Source organism: Neomonachus schauinslandi, chromosome 16 (assembly GCF_002201575.2).
Source record: "Neomonachus schauinslandi chromosome 16, ASM220157v2, whole genome shotgun sequence".
NCBI lineage: Eukaryota > Metazoa > Chordata > Mammalia > Carnivora > Phocidae > Neomonachus > Neomonachus schauinslandi.
Window position 1 is genome coordinate 6301779 of NC_058418.1, and position 19145 is coordinate 6320923.

The window sequence follows — 19145 nt, forward strand, 5'->3', positions numbered from 1 at the left end:
TTTTTAAGATTTTATTTATTTGACAGAGAGACACAGCGAGAGAGGGAGCACAAGTAGGGGGAGTGGGGGAGGGAGAAGCAGGCTTCCCGCGGAGCAGGGAGCCCCATGCAGGGCTCGATCCCAGGATATTGGGATCATGACCCGAGCCGAAGGCCGCTTAACCGACTGAGCCACCCAGGCTCCCCCCTCCATAGTCTTCTATTCTTTTCTGACAGTTTAAAATTAAGTCACAATGTGTGGTTATGTTTATTTTCCGTGGTGTCTCATCTAGCATCCCTTTCCCCCAGCCCCCTGTGAGGACATAAATGGCTTTCTAGGTTAGTTCAATGCCATATCCCCTGTGCCTAGCCCAGTCCTAGCTGTGGCAGGTAAAAGATGGTGGTGGGTTCTTTGCCATGTCCCCACCCAGGGATGGAGCCTAATTTCCCACCCCCTGAATCTGGGCTGAGCCTATGACTGCTTTAAGCTCAGTGGTCTGCAAACCACAGTGTGCAGGCCAAATCTGGCCCGCCATCTGTTTTTATAAATAAAGTTTTATTGGGACACAGTCACACGCATTCGATCATGTACCATCTGTGGCTGCTTTCATGCTACATTGGCGGGACTGAGCGCTTGTGACGGAAGCACAGAGGCCTGCAAAGCGTGAAATATTTGCTATCTGATCTTTTACAGAAGATGTTTGCCAATCCCTGATCTATAGAATTGGGCACAAGTGATGCCGTGTCAGTTTCAGGCTTAATACTTTAAGAGGCCTGGATGCTTCCGCTTCCCCTTCTCAGAGCCCGGAGCTGCCACATAAGAAACCCACGCTCTCGGGCGCCTGGGTGGCTCAGTCGGTTAAGCGACTGCCTTCGGCTCAGGTCATGATCCTGGAGTCCCGGGATCGAGTCCCGCATCGGGCTCCCTGCTCGGCGGGGAGTCTGCTTCTCCCTCTGACCCTCCCCCCTCTCATGTGCTCTCTGTCTCATTCTCTCTGTCAAATGAATAAATAAAAATCTTTAAAAAAAAAAAAAAAAAGAAACCCACGCTCTCCTGTGGGGACAGAAGCCACACGAAGGAGCACAGAGACGGGAGACATCCGCACCCGGCCCCCACACCACGGTGACTGCCTCCGAGAGCCATGGAGCAGCTGTGCGACGGAGCCCCAGCTGACCCACAGAAGGATGGGATATAATGAGATGGTGGTGGTCTCCAGCCGCGTGGCTTTGGGTGTCTTATGATCTACCAGTGATGGGTAATGACACACAGTAGTTGCTCAATAAATACCTGCTTGGGTGAAGGTGTGACAAAGGGAAAGTGAAGGGAAGAGCAAAGGTCGAAGGGAGACACAGCTGAGACTGAGAGCCCAAGACCCCTAGGGGGGGCGCTAGCTGGGGGAGACGCCGAGAGACTCACCCCCCACCCCATGCACCACAGCTCCCTGCCCCTGGGGGCCTACAGGCCACTGACCTTGCTCAGCTTGGCATTCTGATCTTCTAAGAGTAGCAGGTCTTCCTCATATTTCTTCAGCCTCGCTTCTGTGGTCACCTTCTCCAGCTGCAGCTTCTGTCGCGCCCCCTCCTCAGCCTCGAGGTGGTTCTCCAGCTCCTGGAGAGGGGAGGGGCAAGGGATGAGGACCCAGGGGCTGGGGGCTGGCATGAGATGGGAAGGACAGGGTGTAGGGGACGGTCCCGAACCCCTCGGGCTTGTGGCTCAGACAGGTCCCTGCTCTGGGCGAGGCTGGGAAGGAGCAAAACTTTACCGGCCTTCCCGTTTCGTTCATTACCCCTGAGCCTTCCCTGAGGGCCCTGTGTGTGCCTGTTCCAGGCACCAAAAATAGATACACATCTTTGTCCTTATGGAAATGACATTCTTGTGTGTGCGGGAAGATTATAAACAAAAAATATAATAAATAAACACATCATACAGACAGGCACTGTCCACTGTGGTAACATGTGGTGTGAGACTGGAAATTAAGATTCGATATTGGGTGACAGCGTGGAAGGATGTTAAGGGCATTGTGCTAGGTGAGGTACGTCAGAGAAAGACAAATAGCGGATGATCTCACTTATGGGTGGAATCTAAAAAACAAAACCAAAAACAAAACGCTGAGCTCATAGGTACAGAGAAGAGATGAGCGGTTGCCGGGGGGCGAGGGACGGTCAGTGAAGTGGGTGAAGGGGGTCAAGAGATACACATTTTTAGTTACAAAATAAATAAATCCCGGAGAGGTAATGGACAGCATGACTGTAGTTCATAACACTGTACTGTATATTTGAGAGTTGCTGATAGAGTAGATCTTAAAAGTTCTCATCACTAGAATATTTGTTCTTGTTACTATGTAAGACTATGGATATTAACTGGACTTACTGTGGAGATCACTTCCTGATATATACAAATATTAAATCCCTATGCTATATACCTGAACTAATGCTATATGTCAGTAATACCTCAAAAAAAATTTTTTTTTTTTAATTTTAAGTAGGCTTCACAGCACGGAACCCGACACAGGGCCCGAACTCACGATCCTAAGATCAAGACCTGAGCTGAGATCAAGAGTCAGATGCCCAACCAAATGAGCCACCCAGGTGCCCCAATAATACAATAATACCTCAATTAAAAAAAAAAAAAAGGATTCAGGATTAGGTGCTGACTTGCTATCTGGTATTGGGAAGACCTATAATGGCTTACCGACACGTCCTCCTCCTACCTGCTCTGCTCCCACAGATAAGGTCCGCTGGTCATGTTAACACTACACATCACGGGGACCAGGCACAGGGCCAGCTTCTGCCTACATAGTGGACTTCAGTTGCCTGCCAGCCCTGAAATTATTCAAACTCACCGATCACATCTCCCTGTAGGAACCAGGGGTCACCCCATACTTTTGTTACTACAAAGCCTGCCTCCCACAGCTGTGGCCTGTTCATTTTATTCCTGAGTGCAACCCCTGTGTGGCTCTCTGTGGAATGGTGTCAGGCCATCCCCGTAACTCTAGGGCAGGATCCCTCCCCCACCTACAGGACGAAGAGGAGGTGATTAAAACACTTACTGAGCTCCTGAAATGTGGTCAGTATGGCTGAGGAACTGAATTTTCAAACTTATTTAATTTTATTTATTTTAAATGTAAGACCAGACGCTCACTTAATCACTGGAAATTTTTAAAGTATGTTTGGCATAACTTGGGTACCTCAATCTACTTTTTTCAAGTGAAGAAGTCGTAACACATAAATGCAGATGAATACTGCCAATGAAAACTTAGCATCTGAAATGAAGATGTAAAGCACACAGTGGATTTTGAAGGGGAACCATGGGAGGGTGGCCTGCCTGGGAATACAGCAGCCTAGAGGCAAATGGAGCCAAGAGATGGAAAGAGAAAGAGCACAGAGGGTATCACCTCAGCACCTGGATCCAGCCATGCCTGAAGCAGAATGCATAAGCATTCTGGAGTCTCCCATTATTTGAACCAAAGAAGTATTCTTTTGGCTTATGCCACTTTGAGTTGAGTTTTCTGCAAATTCATGGCCCAGTGAGACATGGTTTGGAGAAGCAAAGGTTGTCTGGGTAGACGGAAGGGCATGGGGCGAGGTGGCCTGTGGGCACACAGGGGCCCGACCTGTATATGCTGCTGCAGCCTCTTCTTGTCACTCTGCAGCTGGCGGCTGCACTCCTCCTCCTCGCCCACGCGGGCCTCCAGCTCTGTCACCACCAGCTCCAGCTCCTGCTTGCGAGCTGCCAGCCGGCCCCGCGTCTCTTCGGCCTCCGCACACAGCTCTGCCTCTGCTCGGAGTTGCTCCGCCAGGCGGGTGCGCTCCTCTTCCAGCTGGGGACAGGGTGGGAGGTCAGCACTCAGCAGGCAGTGCTCCCAGGGCAGTCTCAGTGGAGCACTCGGTCCCTCCTGCCTCCTGATTTGCTTTGCCCTTTGGGGCCTGGAGGGCTTTCCTCCAGGTCCCCATCTCGGGATGACCTCAACCCCCCCTGCCCAGTCACCAAGTCAGACCCCTGGGTGCCACCCTCTCTCCCACCTCCCTTCACCTCCCCGCAGCTTGGGCCTTATCCTCTCCCCATGGACTTTCTCCCCAGCCTCCTCACCTCCAGGCTCTCCCTCTCCAGTCCACCCTCCAAATAGCCCCCGAGAGGGCTTTCTACCATCTCACATTTTTTTTTTTAAGATTTTATTTATTTAACAGAGAGAGACACAGTTAGAGAGGGAACACAAGCAGGGGGAGTGGGAGAGGGAGAAGCAGGCTCCCCGCTGAGCAGGGAGCCCGATGCGGGGCTCGATCCCAGGACCCCGGGATCATGACCTGAGCCGAAGGCAGACGCTTAATGACTGAGCCACCCAGCTGCCCCTACCATCTCACATTTCATTTAACACTCCTACGCCTAGAGATTTAACCAAAGGAAATAACTCAGTAAAAGCAAACAGGAAAATGCTCAAAAAGGGTTTTGCTTCAGCATTACTTATGAGACACCAGAAAAACTGGACAACGGAAGGCTCACCGCCTGCCTCCCGTTGCCCTGCCACAAGGCCGGCCCCTACCCTGCCCCTCTCGGAGGCCAGCCGCCTGAGCATCTCGGCTCCGCAGGAACCCGCACCCACCCCCCCACCGCCCAATACCCTGGCTGCGCCCCAGGGCCCTGCCTCCTGCACGTCACAGCCCACCAGCACCAAACGGTCTCAGCCTGGATCGGGGGCCCCAGCACACCTGAGCCCCCACCTTGCCCCTCCCCCCACAGCGATCGCGGCTCAGCTGGGAGCCCCGCCCACGCCCTGGCTCCGCCCACCGTGGCCCCGCCCCTTACCTGTGCCAGGCGGCCCTGGAGCTCGTCCACCTCGCGGGCACTCTGCTGCTGCAGCTCCTGCACTTTCTGTAGCTCCTGCACCCGCGCCTGCAGCACCTCATCCTGCCGCGTCACCTGCAGCAGCGGCTTCACCTGGCGGCGGGGCGGGGGGGGGGCAGGTAAAGGTGGGCATGGCTGGCTCCATTGGCCCAGGAGGTGAGTAAGCACTCACACCCTGAGCCGGGTTCCAGTGGCAGCTCCGGAGCTATGTGGCTTCCGGCTAGCTCGCTAATGTCATCTATCGAACAGGGATGGGAACAGCCCCTGCGCCATGGGGTTTTTGGGGTTTTCGCAGTGGGTGAATGAGCTGACACTAGTGAAGAGCCTAGAACAGCCCGGGGCAAAGGCAAGCCGCACTAAACGTGTTCCTTCTTCGCGAAACTAACCCTGGGCGACAAGAGACACCGGCGCTGCCCTTCTGTAGCACAATGTCCCTCAAAGTTCCCGAGTCCCGGGTCTGGGGTAAGAGATGCACTTTACGCGGTGTGATTCAGGTCGCGGGACACGTGCCACACACACATAACCAACTGAAAGGACAGGCTCCCCCTTGCTGAGTGGGATCCCCTCTGATCATTGCTGTCCCACTGCTTTCTGTTTGGTTCTTCTCGACTCAGCTCGGTTCTTTTTCTACAGTATTGTATTCTCTTCTGCCCTAACTCATGGCATTTAACACGGCCACAATTTTATATTTATCTGTGAGACTCATTCGCTGATGCCGGTCAATGCCCATGCCCAGGACCTGGGGTAGGCCAGCTTTCTCCTAAAGGGCCAGCTCGGAAACGTTTGAGGCTTTGTGGGCCACCCTGTCTCTGTTTTAACAACTCCACTCAGCTGCTGGAACGCAAAGACAGTCACAGATAATGCGTTAACCGATGGGCATTTACAAACACAGGCACCTGGACCAGGCCACACTTTGCTGACCCCTGCTCTAGACTGTGGGCTCCATGGGGCAGGACTTTGCTTTTATTCACCATTTTATCATGATCCCCCCCAAAGTTATTGGCACATAGTAGGTGCTCAGTTAACACCGGCTGAGGGCACGTAGGCTGATTGCTCCCACACCGTATTCGGAATTACACTGAATGGCTGGGTTTTTTGCCTCCAAATTTCGAACTTCCTTCCTCCTCTCCAATTTCCCATTGGGGGAACACACTGCCCCCCATGCTCACAAGGGGCCTGACCACCCGGCTCTGCCCCTCTGCTCCAGGCGGGCATGTGACACCAGCCTGGCTCATCTGATGTGTCCTGATGAGTCCTGGGGTGGTCACATGACCCCAGCTGGCCAAGGGCAAGTCAAACCTGGGACTCTGGCTGGAGCTTTGGGATAGGAGAAGACCGTGCTGGCCTCGCTGGTCAGGGGACAAGTCTCAATGGGCTGGTGGCCCCCATGTGGAAAAGCCTAAAGGTGATCACCATGAGGAAAAGCCAAATGGGAGACACAGAAGGTCAGATAATTGACATCACTATTTGGGCCCTTGTGCAATAAAGGGTTGACTCGGCAGGCCTGCATTGTCCAAACCCTGCACCTTTCATAGAAAGGCCTGGCCCTTGCCTGGTTCCTGGAAGATAATCTGCAAGCTCTTGGAATATTCTGACTGATAAGAGTGACTTTGTTACCTGGGTTTCTTGGCCCCCATGGCATCAACTTGACCTCTGGAGGGGCTGGAGACTGAGTAAGATCAACCACATAGGGGGTCAGCCATGCCTATGTGACTGACCCCCCAATAACAAGCTTGGACACTGAGACTCAGGGGAGCTTCCCTGGTTGGCAACAGCCCATATATGTTGTCACACATTGTTTCTGGAAGACTTAAGCACTGTCCACATGACTCTGTCGAGAGGACAACTGGAAGCCTATGCCTGGTCTCTCCCAAGCTCTGTTCGGTGCACATTTTCCCTTTGCTGACTTTAATCTCTATCCTTTCACTGTAATAAACCATAACCATGAACAGAACAGCTTCTCTAAGTTCTGTGAGTCCTCCTAGTGAATCATTGAATCTGAGGGGGTCTTTGGGACCCCTGACTTAGCCCTGGATCCAGCTGTTCCTGAAGCTGTCCTCAATCTTTTATTCATGTTGGTTTGAGTCAGATTTTTTTGGTCACTTGCTACACCAAAGAATCCTGGCTAACAAAGATTGGGCTGATTGGTCCCATTTTACAGATGCAGAAAGCTGAGGCCCAAACAGAGAAAGCCACTTGGCCCCAATGTGCTGTCTCCTTGCTGCTCAGACCACTTCCCCAGGCGCCCTCACCTTGATGAAGAGTCGCCACCACTGCCAGTGTCTCAGCTTGAGGTAAGCGGCACAGTTCCTCTGCATCACCCTCAGGGCACTCTGCTGCTGCTGTCGCTTCTGGAAAGCTCTGGGTGGGGAGACGGGCAAGTGGGAGAGTGGAGGCTCAGCCCCTCCAGGCCTGTCCCCTTTGAAAGAGAGCACAGCTCCCTTCACTTAGTCAACCATTGTTGAGGGCCTACATGTGCAAGCACTTTCTAATATTGGCAGATCCTGTTGCATATAGTCTGTCCTTTGGCCTTTGACTCTCTCTGCTCTAACCCCGCTCTCTGTCCACACAACCCTAGTTCAGGCCTCCTCTTCCCCCACCTGAACCCTCACACCAACCTTCCAGCCCCTAATCTCTTCCCTCCAGTCCATCCCCAACCTGCCTCCCGAGGGGGTCTTTCTACACCCAGAGCTTACCCTCCCCTCCCCTGCTCACAGCCCTCCCCTGGCTCCCCAGCACCTCTGGACAAGGTCCCCACCCCTCAGCCTGGTGTTTGGGGGAGTCCTTTGTTCTCTGATCCTCCCTCTGGGCCATTTCAAGGGGGAAGGAGACTCTCCTGCAAACTTCTCACATTCCTGAAACACATCAGGCTCCCATTTCCCTGGGTCTTTGAATCAGCTGTCGCTCCTGCCTACAACACCTGTCCCATCCTCCTTCGTCTCTCTGGCCATCAAGTGGGACCTGGATGCGTCCTGGTCTGCTGTAGGGTCTCCACACTACACCTGGACAACCATCAAAGCACATCCCATTCCAGACTGTGACGCTTTGTGCCCGTGTATGTCTCCCCCTCCAGGGTGGAGTCTCTTGAGGCATTGGCCGGAAGGGTGACCACTGTTCCCTGTTTGCCCAGGGCGAAAATCATGCATCCTGGGGAACCTCCAGTCCTGGGCGAGGCAGGATGGTTGGTCACCCTATGGCCAAGACTAGCTCTTCTCTGTGTCCCCGGCACCACTCAGCACTGGACCTGGCCTATGTGGGCCCTCGGGGACTGTAGCAGCAAGAAGCCTGGGCATCTAGTGGCTCCACCCCTTTGTTTCCCGGCCCTTCTACCATCTCAGAGGTCCTGACCCCTGGAGCCCTCTGGTCAACCCTTCCCTACCCCCAGCCTTGGCCAACGGGACCCAGGAGACAGCACGGTGCCCTACCTGCGAGCTAAGTACCCCCGGGCAGCTGCCTGGAAGGACACGATGATGTCTGTGACCTTCAGGTCCCGCTCCTCTTCCAGCTGGGCCAGGACCCCTGCCCGGAAGAAGATCTTGCTCTGTCCCACACGGTAGAGGTTGGGGTCCAGTTCTAGGGCCTTGATCTGTGAGGGGTGGGAGAGGGGTGATGAAGAGGAGGGGCGAGGAGAGGGCGGTCCCTGCTCCCCTCTTCCACCGCCTGGGACCCTGCGTGTGCACACGTATACACCTGCAGCTCGGGCTCTGCCCCGCACTCACCATCTTCTCGCAGGCCTGTTTCCCATCCATAAAGCCCTTGGGGATGGCACTGGGCGTCAGGATCTCATATCTGCCGGGAGGAGGGGAGGGGCGGGTGGGGAGTTACAGCACACTGTCACTGAGCTCCTGCCACACACACCGAGCACCACAAACTGGGCTAAGAGCGTTAACACCACCCACGACAGCACTGACCCCCAGAGCGGCCACCCCTTGGACACTCACTGTGTGCTGATCGTGAGTGTTCTGTCACCCCACCAGCATCACTGAGATGCGGAACACAGGTGGGTCTCAGAGTGGAAATGTGAGAATGCCTGCCAGTGACAGCTGATGTCTCTGAAGACTTATTATTGGTCAGGCCCTGAGCTAAGTGCTGTGCAGCGGCTTCTTCCCAATGTCTAAGCACGACGGAGAATGAAACGGGATACAGTTCATAAACACATATGTGCGTGTCCTCAGAGCCCTTCCCCTGCTGTGCCCTTCCTTGGATCTCGACATTTTGTAAAATATCATGCATCATATACATAAGACATGTCCTATGTTAACATGACATATTTTATGACTGGTGATTGACAAGTGTGTGTGTGTGTGTGTGTGTGTGTGTGTGTGTGTATCAGGGTTGCTCAGTCACCAGGGGTGGGCTGTTAAAATGCAGATCTTAATTCAGTAAGTCTGCGGTGGTGCCTGAAAATGTGCATATCTAAGGAGCTGCCCAGTGATGCTCATGCTGCTTGTCCCAGGGACCGCACTTTGAGTAGCAGACTCAGAGCTGCACCGTCCAATAGAGAAGCTACTGGCCACATGTAACTACTGAGCCCTTGAGACGTGGCCCAGCCATCCGAGGAACTGTATTTTTAATTAATTAATTAATTATTATTAATTTACTTTTGAGAGAGAGAGCACAAGCAGGCGGGGGGGCAGAGGGAGAGGGAGAAGCAGACGCCCCGCTGAGCAGGGAGCCCGACGTGGGGCTCGACCCCAGGACTCTGGGATCATGACCTGAGCCGAAGCTAAGACACTTAACTGAGTGAGCCACCCATGTGCCCCAGGAACTGGATTTTTTAATAATGTCTTTTTTTTTTTTTTTAAGAGAGAAAGAGAGCACGCGTGTGTGTAAGTAGGGGGCTGGGGGGTAGGGGGAGGGTTAGAGGGAGAGGAAGAGAGAGAATGTCAAGCAGGCTCCACACCCAGCAGAGTCCGATGCTTGCCAGATCTCACGACCTTGAGATCATGACCTGAGCAGAAACCAAGAGTCATGGGCTTAACGGTCTGAGCCACCCAGGCGCCCCTATGACTTGCTTCTAAAACTCTGGTATTTTCTGTTCTATCCCTTTCTATTGCATTTGTAAAGAAATACAGATCGCCACACACAGATTGCTGCATAAGGCAATCTTTCTCTCGGGGAACAACCTGAGCGGGGTCCTGCTCTCCCATTCCACAGAGGAAAAAGCTGAGACCGGAACCAAAGGAACTTGCCCTGACTCCCCAGACTCAGAAGTAGCAGTGGGGGGATTTGGATGCAGATGGGGGGGTGGGGGGGGGTTTCCAAACCAAGCCCCGCCCCATCGCACTCACCGCTGCCGGAACTCCTGGAAGAGGATGCGGTTGGGGAAGCCCTGGCGACAGATGCGGATGCCCTCCAGGACGCCGTTGCAGCGCAGCTGGTCCAGCACCAGCCGAGGCTCCAGCTTGCCGGCCTGCGGAGAGCGGGGACGGACACGCGGGGTCGACGGCGGCCACATGGGGGCGCCACGCACCAGACGGCAGCCGCCTGGGGGAACCAGGACGGGCCCTTCGGGAGGGTCAGAAATCCTTGGCGATTTCACACGGGTCAACCTACATTTACTGAGTACCTACTGCTTAGCCGCAGGGAGGGCGGGGAGTGCTGAATCTGCACTGGGAATAGTTGGGGAAAGGCCTCACTGGGAAGGTGATGGGTAAATAAAACCCATACATCATTATTTTGGAGTAGCTAACTTTTGTTGCCTTTTCCTTCCTTCCTCCCTCCCTTCCTTCTAAAAAAAAACCCTAAACAGTACAAAAATTCAAACTCAACATTCTAAAACAGAACTCTTGCCTTGTCCAGGCCCCCAGAGTGGGCAACACAATCCCCAGTTTCTTTTTTTTTTTTTTTTTTTTTTTTAAAGTAGGCTTCACGCCCAGCATGGAGCCCAATGCCCTGGGCTTGAAATCACGACCCGGAGATCACCCTGAGATCAAGACCTGAGCTGAAATCAGGAGTCAAACTCTTAACTGGCTGAGCCACCCAGGCACCCCACAGTCCCCAGTTTCTAATAGAACTTTCTAGATCGGTTGTTCTCAACCCTGGCTACACACTGGCACCCTCTAGGAAGCTTTAAAAACAAAACAAAAAACACCAAAAAAACAAAAATCCAACGTCCGGGTCACAGCCCAGGGTAGAATGTGAATTTCTGGGGGGTGGGAATAAAATATGAATACCACCATTCTGGATCTTTTTCTAGGGCCACTGAAGCATATATATCTTATATTTATGCATCCGTCAAACATTTATTGAATATCCACTGTGTGCCAAGCACTGTTCAAGGCACTGGGGACCCAACAGTGAAAAAGCAGATAAAAGCCCCCGCCCTCAGATTGTTTATGTTGGCCAAAAGGGAGTTTCCCTTTATTACTATATGTGTACCCCCTTCTTTAGCAATAAGGCTCACTTCTTCAGGAGAGAGCTACTTCTCCCCTGCGGTTCTCAGTCCGCTAGTGGGGTGGGCACAAGACCCATCCTGGACCAATGAGGACCCTGGACAAGAGGCTCTCTTTTCCCTCCATGGTTGCTGAACTGGGAGAACCAAAGTTTGGAACTACTGGGGGCTGCCTTATCATCCTGAGGGGAGTAAGAGAAAGAAAGAGAGCGAGAATGAGATTCCTTCAGAGTAAAGACAACATAGAGCCAAGCAAAGGAAAAAGACCCCTGACACCACCATTTGGGCACCTGGATCCAGCTATAACTGAACCCAACCGTGGGATTTCAATTATGTGAGATTATACATTCTCGTTTTGGCTTAAGCCACCTTAGTTGACTGTCTCACAATCAAAACACCCCCAAGGAAATAGCTGGAAAGAACTGTAGTCAGAAATGATATATAGGATGGCCTCACATTGATATTTTCTTCCTTCTTCCCTCCATCCCACTCTTTGACAAAATATTGGGCAGGCTTGAGTGGGGGAGGTACCAGGAGGGCCAAGAGATGGATTACATTACAGGGGACTGAGAAAACACATAAATATGTAGTATTTTGTGGGATCCAGATTTCTCACTGTCACACACACAGAAAGAGTCACAAATTTGCATGAGGAAAAAGTTATAATGAACTCTGTGATGCTGAGACAGAACTTGGCATACTGGTGTGAACTCAGTTTTCAGTATGTAGGGATATTTATAGAAATCAACATAGATATAAACGTGTGTATACAGGGGTGCCTGGCTAGCTCAGTCGAGAAGCACGTGGCTCTTGATCTCAGGGTTGTGAGTTCGAGCCCCACATTGGGTACAGAGATGACTTAAGAAAAAAACGTGTGTGTCTACATGCGTGAATACACGTCTATACGTATGTGTATATATTCACTTGTGTGTATGTATATGCAGCTGTTTGCTGAGAGGTTCTAATACCACTGAGCACACCTAACAGCCAGATCTTAGACTCTAAGCACCATCCCGCTAAAAAGAACCAGGGCTCCTTGGAAAAAAATGGGTGAATCTGTGTACCGTATTTCATCAAATATAAGCCTCCATCCATTGCAAAACGCTGTTATTTTATATACTATCACGAAAGAAAAAAACTCCTATCAATTAACCTCTGACAGGTTGATTGTAGGCCACACCCCCAACTTCAGAGATGCTAAAGTGTGAGAAATAGACGTGTCTTAGGTTTGGTAAGATAGGATATTTGCAGACATCTCTCTCTCTCACACACACACACACACACACACACAGTAACCACAGTTCCTGTTTTCTGAGGACAGGGTAAGCCTCGGGCACCTCATTTTGTATTTCATTTTCACCCATGTTGACCCTTCTCTACAGGGCCCATTCTCTGATTTTCCTAACAAGAAAACCTTTTGGTGGCCCGGGAAGCCAGGCATGGTCTCCCCACCCGGACATGACACCCCCAGCCCCAACAGCCTTCATTCCATCCCCTGCACCTTTCATGCTCCAACGTCCCACCAGGCCTTTGCACAAGCTGTTCTCTCCTCAGGATACCACTTATCCTTCAGAGCTCAATCACCACCACATCCAGGGAGGCCTCCCTGACATCACAGACCAGATTAAGCCTTAGGGGATACTTACCACCCCTACAAATCCAACTGGACATTCATTATGGTTGCTCAGTTGAATGTCTGTGCTCCCCCTTAGACTGTGAGAACAGGAGTTGGCTGTGCTTTTCTCTTGAAAGTATCCCCAAAACCTGGCCCTTAGTAGGTACTCAATAAAATTTAAGTTCTCTGAATTGAATGAATGCATTTTCCTAACAGAGCACTGAGCCTGGGAGGGAAAGCAACTTGCTCAAGGTCACACAGCCAGTCTGAGGTGAGCCTGGCTCCAGCCAAGGTCAGTGGCCAGGCCTTTACCCCCTGCCGGAGTCGCCCCCCTCCCCAGGCCAGTCACTCACCCTCTTCTCATGGTTGGGAACGATACAGCGGACGAAGCTGGGGTTGGTGTTGCTGAGTGTGGCCATGAGGCGGCTCAGGGACTCCTTGTAGAGCTGTCCCACCGTTCGGAACATGCCCCGGCGGGGGCGGCCACCCGGTGGGCCATCCCCAAGGCTGCTCACCTGCTCCAGCCCCACGATGCCCTCCACTGTGGGAAGAGGAAACAGATGCAGAGAAAGAAGGGGGTCAGGGGTCAGTTGTAGGTGGACTGGTTAAACTTGGTTAAAGTTCAAGGGTCTTATCATTTCTAGGACCTGTCACTTTACATATGAAACACCGGTAAGTAGGTGTTATCAGCCCCGCTGGACTGACGTGTAAACTCAGAAAGGAAGCTCAGAGAGGGTGGAAGACTGCGCCTAAGGCCACACAGCTTAGAAATGCAGATCTACGATTTGAACCCAGGCAGGGTGAGTCCTCCGGAACCCTGGCCTCTGACCTCTCGTCTTCTCCAGGATGCAAACTGCATCTCCATGTTCCTTATCCACAGGTGCTGATAACAACAGCACCCACTTACCTAGCACTTCCTCTCTGACAGGCGCCACTCCTTTATAAGCCTGGAAGAATTGTTCCCATTTTACAGGCACCAAGAGGGTGCCAGGGATCATGAACGCAGCACGGTGGCATTTTTAGGAACAATGTCCCACTAAAAAATGTTATAAAGCCTGGCTTTTATGTGCAGTGTTTAAAAGAAGACAGACGGGGGATGCGTGGGTGGCTCAGTCAGTTAACCGTCTGCTTTCGGCTCAGGTCATGATCCCAGGGTCCTGGGATTGAGTCCCACGTCGGGCTCCCTGCTCGGCGGGGAGCCTGCTTCTCCCTCTGCCTGCAGATCCCCCTGCTTGTGCTCTTGCTCTCTCTCTCTCTCTGACAAATAAATAAAATCTTAAAAAAAAAAAAAAAAAAAGAAGAAGAAGAAGACAGATGCTTCCACTGAACTATTTTTCCAGTAAGGCCTGATCTTGTCATTTGATGGTGTCACTTCAGCTACTGAGAAATACCTACTCTTTTACCTTAATTCTGTCTAAATCCTGCCAGGTTTCTGCAGCTGGGGCAGACTCTGACGTCCTGCAGCCCTCAGCAGGGAGGGTCATTGGGGTCAGCCAGATAATCCTCACTTCCAGGCAGGGCCTGGTGTGCAGGGGGGCTCACGTACAGCCTCTTCCTCCCCAGGTTCAATGCTCCCTCTCACCACCAGACTCCCGGCTATTATCAAAAGGATAATTAAGTTCTTACAGCCCCGAGAAGAGCAGAGGCTCTGGGACCCGATGTCCTGGGTTCAAATCTCAGCTCTGTCCCTTACTGGCTGTGTGATCTCAGGTAGGTGACGTAACCTCTCTGGGCTTCAATGTCCTCCTCTGTATAATGGGGATAGTAGTACTAACACCTGCCTCACTGGGTTGTTTGGAGGATTCTAGGGGTTAGTAATCGTAAATGGGCTTTGCACATAGTAAGTGCTCAGTAAACACCAGCTAGTATTATCGCAATTGCTTTCCTTTTACATGCAGTTTAGTTAGAAGGGTGTGCTGCTATGGAGAGTGTGGGAACTGCTGAGGGAGGCGCCAAAGAAGGGGAAGAAGGGCAAGAGTCCTCCATGTGGAGGAGAGGGGACAGATGTTCGAAGTCAGGTACCCGGTCTGACAGGCCCACCCGCCTCGGCCGGCAAATCTCACCAGTCGATGCACAGCAACACCCACCCCCTGACGGAGAAATAGCAGAGCCTCGCCTCCCTGAAGATCCTGGGGGCGACGGTGGGAAGGAGCCAAGGAAAGAGAATTGCTGGAAACCCCCGTGTTCTTGGGGGGTGGGGAGAGGACAGATGAGGGGAAGGGCAGAGACATGGAGGCGGGAGATGCAAAGGGAACAGCAAGAGAAGGGAGGAGAGAAGGTGGCAGGAAAAAAAGAGAACATTATTAGTCAACAGCACAAGGCAAAGTGGGAGGGAAAACTTCCGTGTTGGCTGTGAACTTCTAAAGCCAGGGGGACTGTCCCGTTCACCTCTGTGTCTACCCACTGAGGGCATCAAAGTTGACTGAAAGGATGAATGTCCTTTGTGAGAATTTAATGCCAAGGGGAAAAAACATCTGTCTCCCTAGAGGTGGAATCTATCTGTTTGATTAGGTATCCCTTTTTGCCCTGGCTGCCAGGAAGCTCGAGGACTGACTTGATACTCCTACCCAGTTTGTTGCATTTGCCTCTCTGAGGAGAGGTTGTCTCATCTGCCTTTCCCCCTGGGCTACCGGGATGCTGGGCACCCGACTCTGGGCTCAGGGCAGCTGTCGTAGAGATTGATGCACAAACAGCCACCTTCCCCATCCCTCCCTGTGACTTGCAGCTCCTTGAATTTGGGCTGCTGTGACTTGCTTTGCTCAGGAGAATCGTGGAGGAAGTAACACTGTGCCAAGTTCGAGTCCAGGACTCAACAGGCTTCCCACTTCCACTTTGCTCTTGGAACCCCTGGGGGGCCGGGCACCTATGAGATGGGGCATGTGAGGGATCATGGTTGGGGGGGAGGGTGTGATGTGTCCTTGAAGGGGACACAGATTTTGAAGAAGTGTGTGTTGGGGTGGGGGGATTTTCAGGCTGAGGAGATGAGTCTCATAGCAGAATCTGATTCTGTTACTGGACATTGAACACTGCTTGTCAGTCCCTCGTGTATAAACCATGCAAGACACAAACATCAAATCTCTCTGTCTAAAATCAGCTCACCAGCATCAAGGCACCTCGTGCCCTTTTGTTCCATGAGTTCGTTTGGGAACCACGCATCTTGCTTATTTTTTCTCTTGTCTCATTGCATGGGCTGGGACTCACAACTACGCTTTTCACTTCAAGAAAAAGGCTAATAAGGCAAACTGACAGATTCTGGAAGCCTTGAATCGGGAGAAACCAAAATGCTGGTTCCACTGGTTGTTAAAATCATCTCTTCTCTAAGGATGGGGAGGGGCAGACAAGGCTTGGAAAGCTCCGGGGTTCACTCCAAAGACATTCAGCCTTTCTGCCCATGCCTCCCAGAAATGCCATTCCAAAAAGACTGATGGCCAAATCCACATGGGCCTTGTTGGAGCAGGAAAGCTCTCCCAAATGACATGGAGATCTATTATTCCTTTCTTCTTCCCTGGGGGCCCTGACAGGAACTTTGTGAGAGCCAAGAAAGCAGAGCCCCAAAGCCGACTAATCTTTAAGACACCACGCTGCTGAGTTCTCTTGTGATTAATTCTTTTTCAGTCAAATCTCTTGATTTTTTCTTTTTTAGGGATCATATGCCATCTACAATGAATAACTTTCTCTCTTCCTTTATAATATTCATATAGTTATTTCTTTTTCCAGTCTGATTGCAGAGACTAGTATTGCTAAAACCATGTTGCCCAGCAGTGGTGACCATGGGCATCCTCATCTTGTTTCTGATTAAGGAGGAGTGTGTTTTGTCATTGAGCATGATGCGGGCTTAAGATAACAATCAACCAACCAGTCAGTCAGTCACTGATTGGAAACACTACCGGGAGACCGTCTGGCCTGCCTGCATCAGTTCCGTGTCTGAGCAGACAACTCACATTCAGAACTTAGCCTCTAGAACAAAGGTGTGGGCTAGGAAAAGAGATGCACAGAGTTCCAGGGACAGGGAAGCTGGGGAAGCTGGCCCTCACCATCTTTCCAGATCTCTGCCGTTAGCTTGTCTGTGCTCAGGTGAAGCAGGGCTGCGACGCTGTCATTCAGAGGGTCCATGTTTTTCATCAGCCACTCATTGGCCTTGTAGTCGACCTGGGTGCAGTCAGGCAGAGGAGGTGGTGAGTTGCAGCTTCACCAGTTCTCCCAATTTCCCAAGGAACCTCCCAGAAGCTCTGGGACTGCCAACTCCAGGGCTCATCATGGATGAGAGAGCATCGGTGCCACCTTGTGTCCGTTCGCAGAACTGCACCCTCCACCAGCAGGGTCCCTCTCCCTCTACTTCCCTTATCTGTCCTCTGACCACCCAGAGGACCGCATCCACCCTCACTTTTTCCTTATCCATTCTATTCCAGCCACACTGGGCTCCTCACTGTTCCTCAAACACACAAGCTCATTTCTACCTCAGGTTTACCCCTGCCATTCCCACCGCTTGTGATTCCCTCACCACGGATTTTCACACGGCTGGCTCCTTCCAAGTATTCAGGGCTTTGCTTCGAGGCTCCCAGAGTCACAGTCTTGACCAGCACAATCCCCCACACATGTGCCCCCCACCAGACAGTGGCTCCCTGAGGCAAGGGCTCGGATCTGACTCACAGCACAGGGCTGGGCCCATGGGAGGTCTTAGACAATGTGTGGAAGAGGCAGTGAGGGCTAGACACAGAGCACAGAGGTCTCCTGCCTCCCAGCCTCTGTATGCTGTTCCTTCCGCCTGGACAGCCCTTCCCATCCTTCACCTAGCCTTTACTGGCTTTTACTCAACATTTGGGCCAGGGATTGGGAAACAATGGTCCACAGGCCAAATCCCACCTTTTTGTAAATAAAGTCTTATCGGAATACAGCCTTCATTTATATAATCATTTATATATTCCCTGGCGTGTCTTTCGCACTACAACGGCAGAAGCGAGTAGCTATGGCCAGAGACTGGCTGAAACTATGTACAGAAGATGTTTGCTGACCCTTGATTTAAGTTCCAGATCAAGCATGATTCTCGTCTGAAACCTCCCCTGGCATTCCTCCTCCGGGCTTTGACGCTACCCCCACTGAAGCATCTAGCAGCCATCTATCCTCATGGTCTGTATTTGTCCCCTCCCAGATCAGGAACTTTGTGAGGACAGAAACCACGTCCGGCGTGGGGCCCCAGCTTTGCTCAGCACAGGGCTGAGCACACAAAAGGCACATCTTTGCCGAATGAGGGAATAAAATGCACATAATTCTCCTCACGGCGAACTCCTATCCACCCCTCCAAGCCTACTGGAAATACTCCCTCCTTGAGGAAGCTTTGGCTGACTTCATCAGACAGAGTCCTCAGTCCTCCTTGGGCTTTCCCGGCCCCTGTCAGTGTCTCGTTCCAGGGGACATTTTGGGGGGGGGGCCTGTGTTCCCTCTGCACTCTCCCTGCATCTGCAGCCAAGTGGTCCCCACCCCCGCCCACGGGCCCCAGGGCCGGCCCAGCCACCTACCTTGCCTGCATAGTGCAGGACACTGAAGTCAGCCTGGTCCCGCAGGTTCCTTGGCCGCTGGAACTTGGGGTGGCCTCCTTGCTCCTGGGCCACCTTCTCTACAAAGGACTTGTCCGTGGCCTTTGGGAACCAGCACTCCTCGTCCAGCAGGGCCAGGAGCCCAGGGGGGTTAGCCTAACCACCAACAGGAGGGGAAGAGTACGTCAGATCCCCACACACTGGACTCTTAGGTTGCTGCTAAGTTGTAGCTCTTGTAAGAGGCACATGGACATACAACAGAACACAGTTCCGGCTGTTGATGAGAGCTTCGGCTCAAACCAGGCCCCGCGGCAGGCACATCCGGGGCCTCCGCATCTATAAAGCAGACGCTGTCATGAACTGATTGAGAGGCCGGAGGCCCAGCAGGGCAGGAGCTGGACTGAGGTCTCGGATCTCGTGGCTGGTGGAGGTGGGGGGGCGGGAGGGAGCGCCAGGGGCAGGAGGACCCTCAGGCTCACCGGCCGCTCGATGAGGTCGATGCAGGGCTGCAGGTCGAGGCCAAAGTCGAGGAAGGTCCAGGGGATGCCCTCGCGCTGGTACTCCTCCTGCTCCAGGATGAACATGGTGTGGTTGAAGAGCTGCTGCAGCTTCTCGTTGGTGTAGTTGATGCACAGCTGCTCGAAGGAGTTCAGCTGCAGGGAATCAAAGGACAAGTGAGAGAGGGGACAGAGACGGGGGAGGGGCAGAGACTGCGGGGGCGGGGGAATGGAGACCAGGGTGGGTGGACAGACACCCAGAGGGAGGGGGACAGAGACCAGAG

General features: G+C 52.5%; 1 protein-coding gene across 2 annotated transcripts in view; it reads right to left on the reverse strand.

Annotated features, from left to right (window-relative positions):
* MYH14 (myosin heavy chain 14) overlaps positions 1 to 19145 on the reverse strand; it is an 85745-nt gene that overhangs the window by 30835 nt on the left and 35765 nt on the right. Inside the window, exons 14-25 of one of the 2 annotated variants that reach the window (XM_044911268.1) lie at positions 18844 to 19017; positions 18347 to 18520; positions 16865 to 16979; positions 14918 to 15016; positions 13184 to 13371; positions 10113 to 10234; positions 8541 to 8610; positions 8247 to 8407; positions 7074 to 7182; positions 4783 to 4914; positions 3593 to 3799; positions 1450 to 1587 (exon numbers count right to left, since the gene is read on the reverse strand). In XM_044911268.1, coding sequence (XP_044767203.1) covers positions 1450 to 1587; positions 3593 to 3799; positions 4783 to 4914; positions 7074 to 7182; positions 8247 to 8407; positions 8541 to 8610; positions 10113 to 10234; positions 13184 to 13371; positions 14918 to 15016; positions 16865 to 16979; positions 18347 to 18520; positions 18844 to 19017 — 1689 coding nt within the window. The remainder of the gene's footprint in view (positions 1 to 1449; positions 1588 to 3592; positions 3800 to 4782; positions 4915 to 7073; positions 7183 to 8246; positions 8408 to 8540; positions 8611 to 10112; positions 10235 to 13183; positions 13372 to 14917; positions 15017 to 16864; positions 16980 to 18346; positions 18521 to 18843; positions 19018 to 19145) is intronic. The other variant, XM_021681382.2, reaches the window with a different exon arrangement.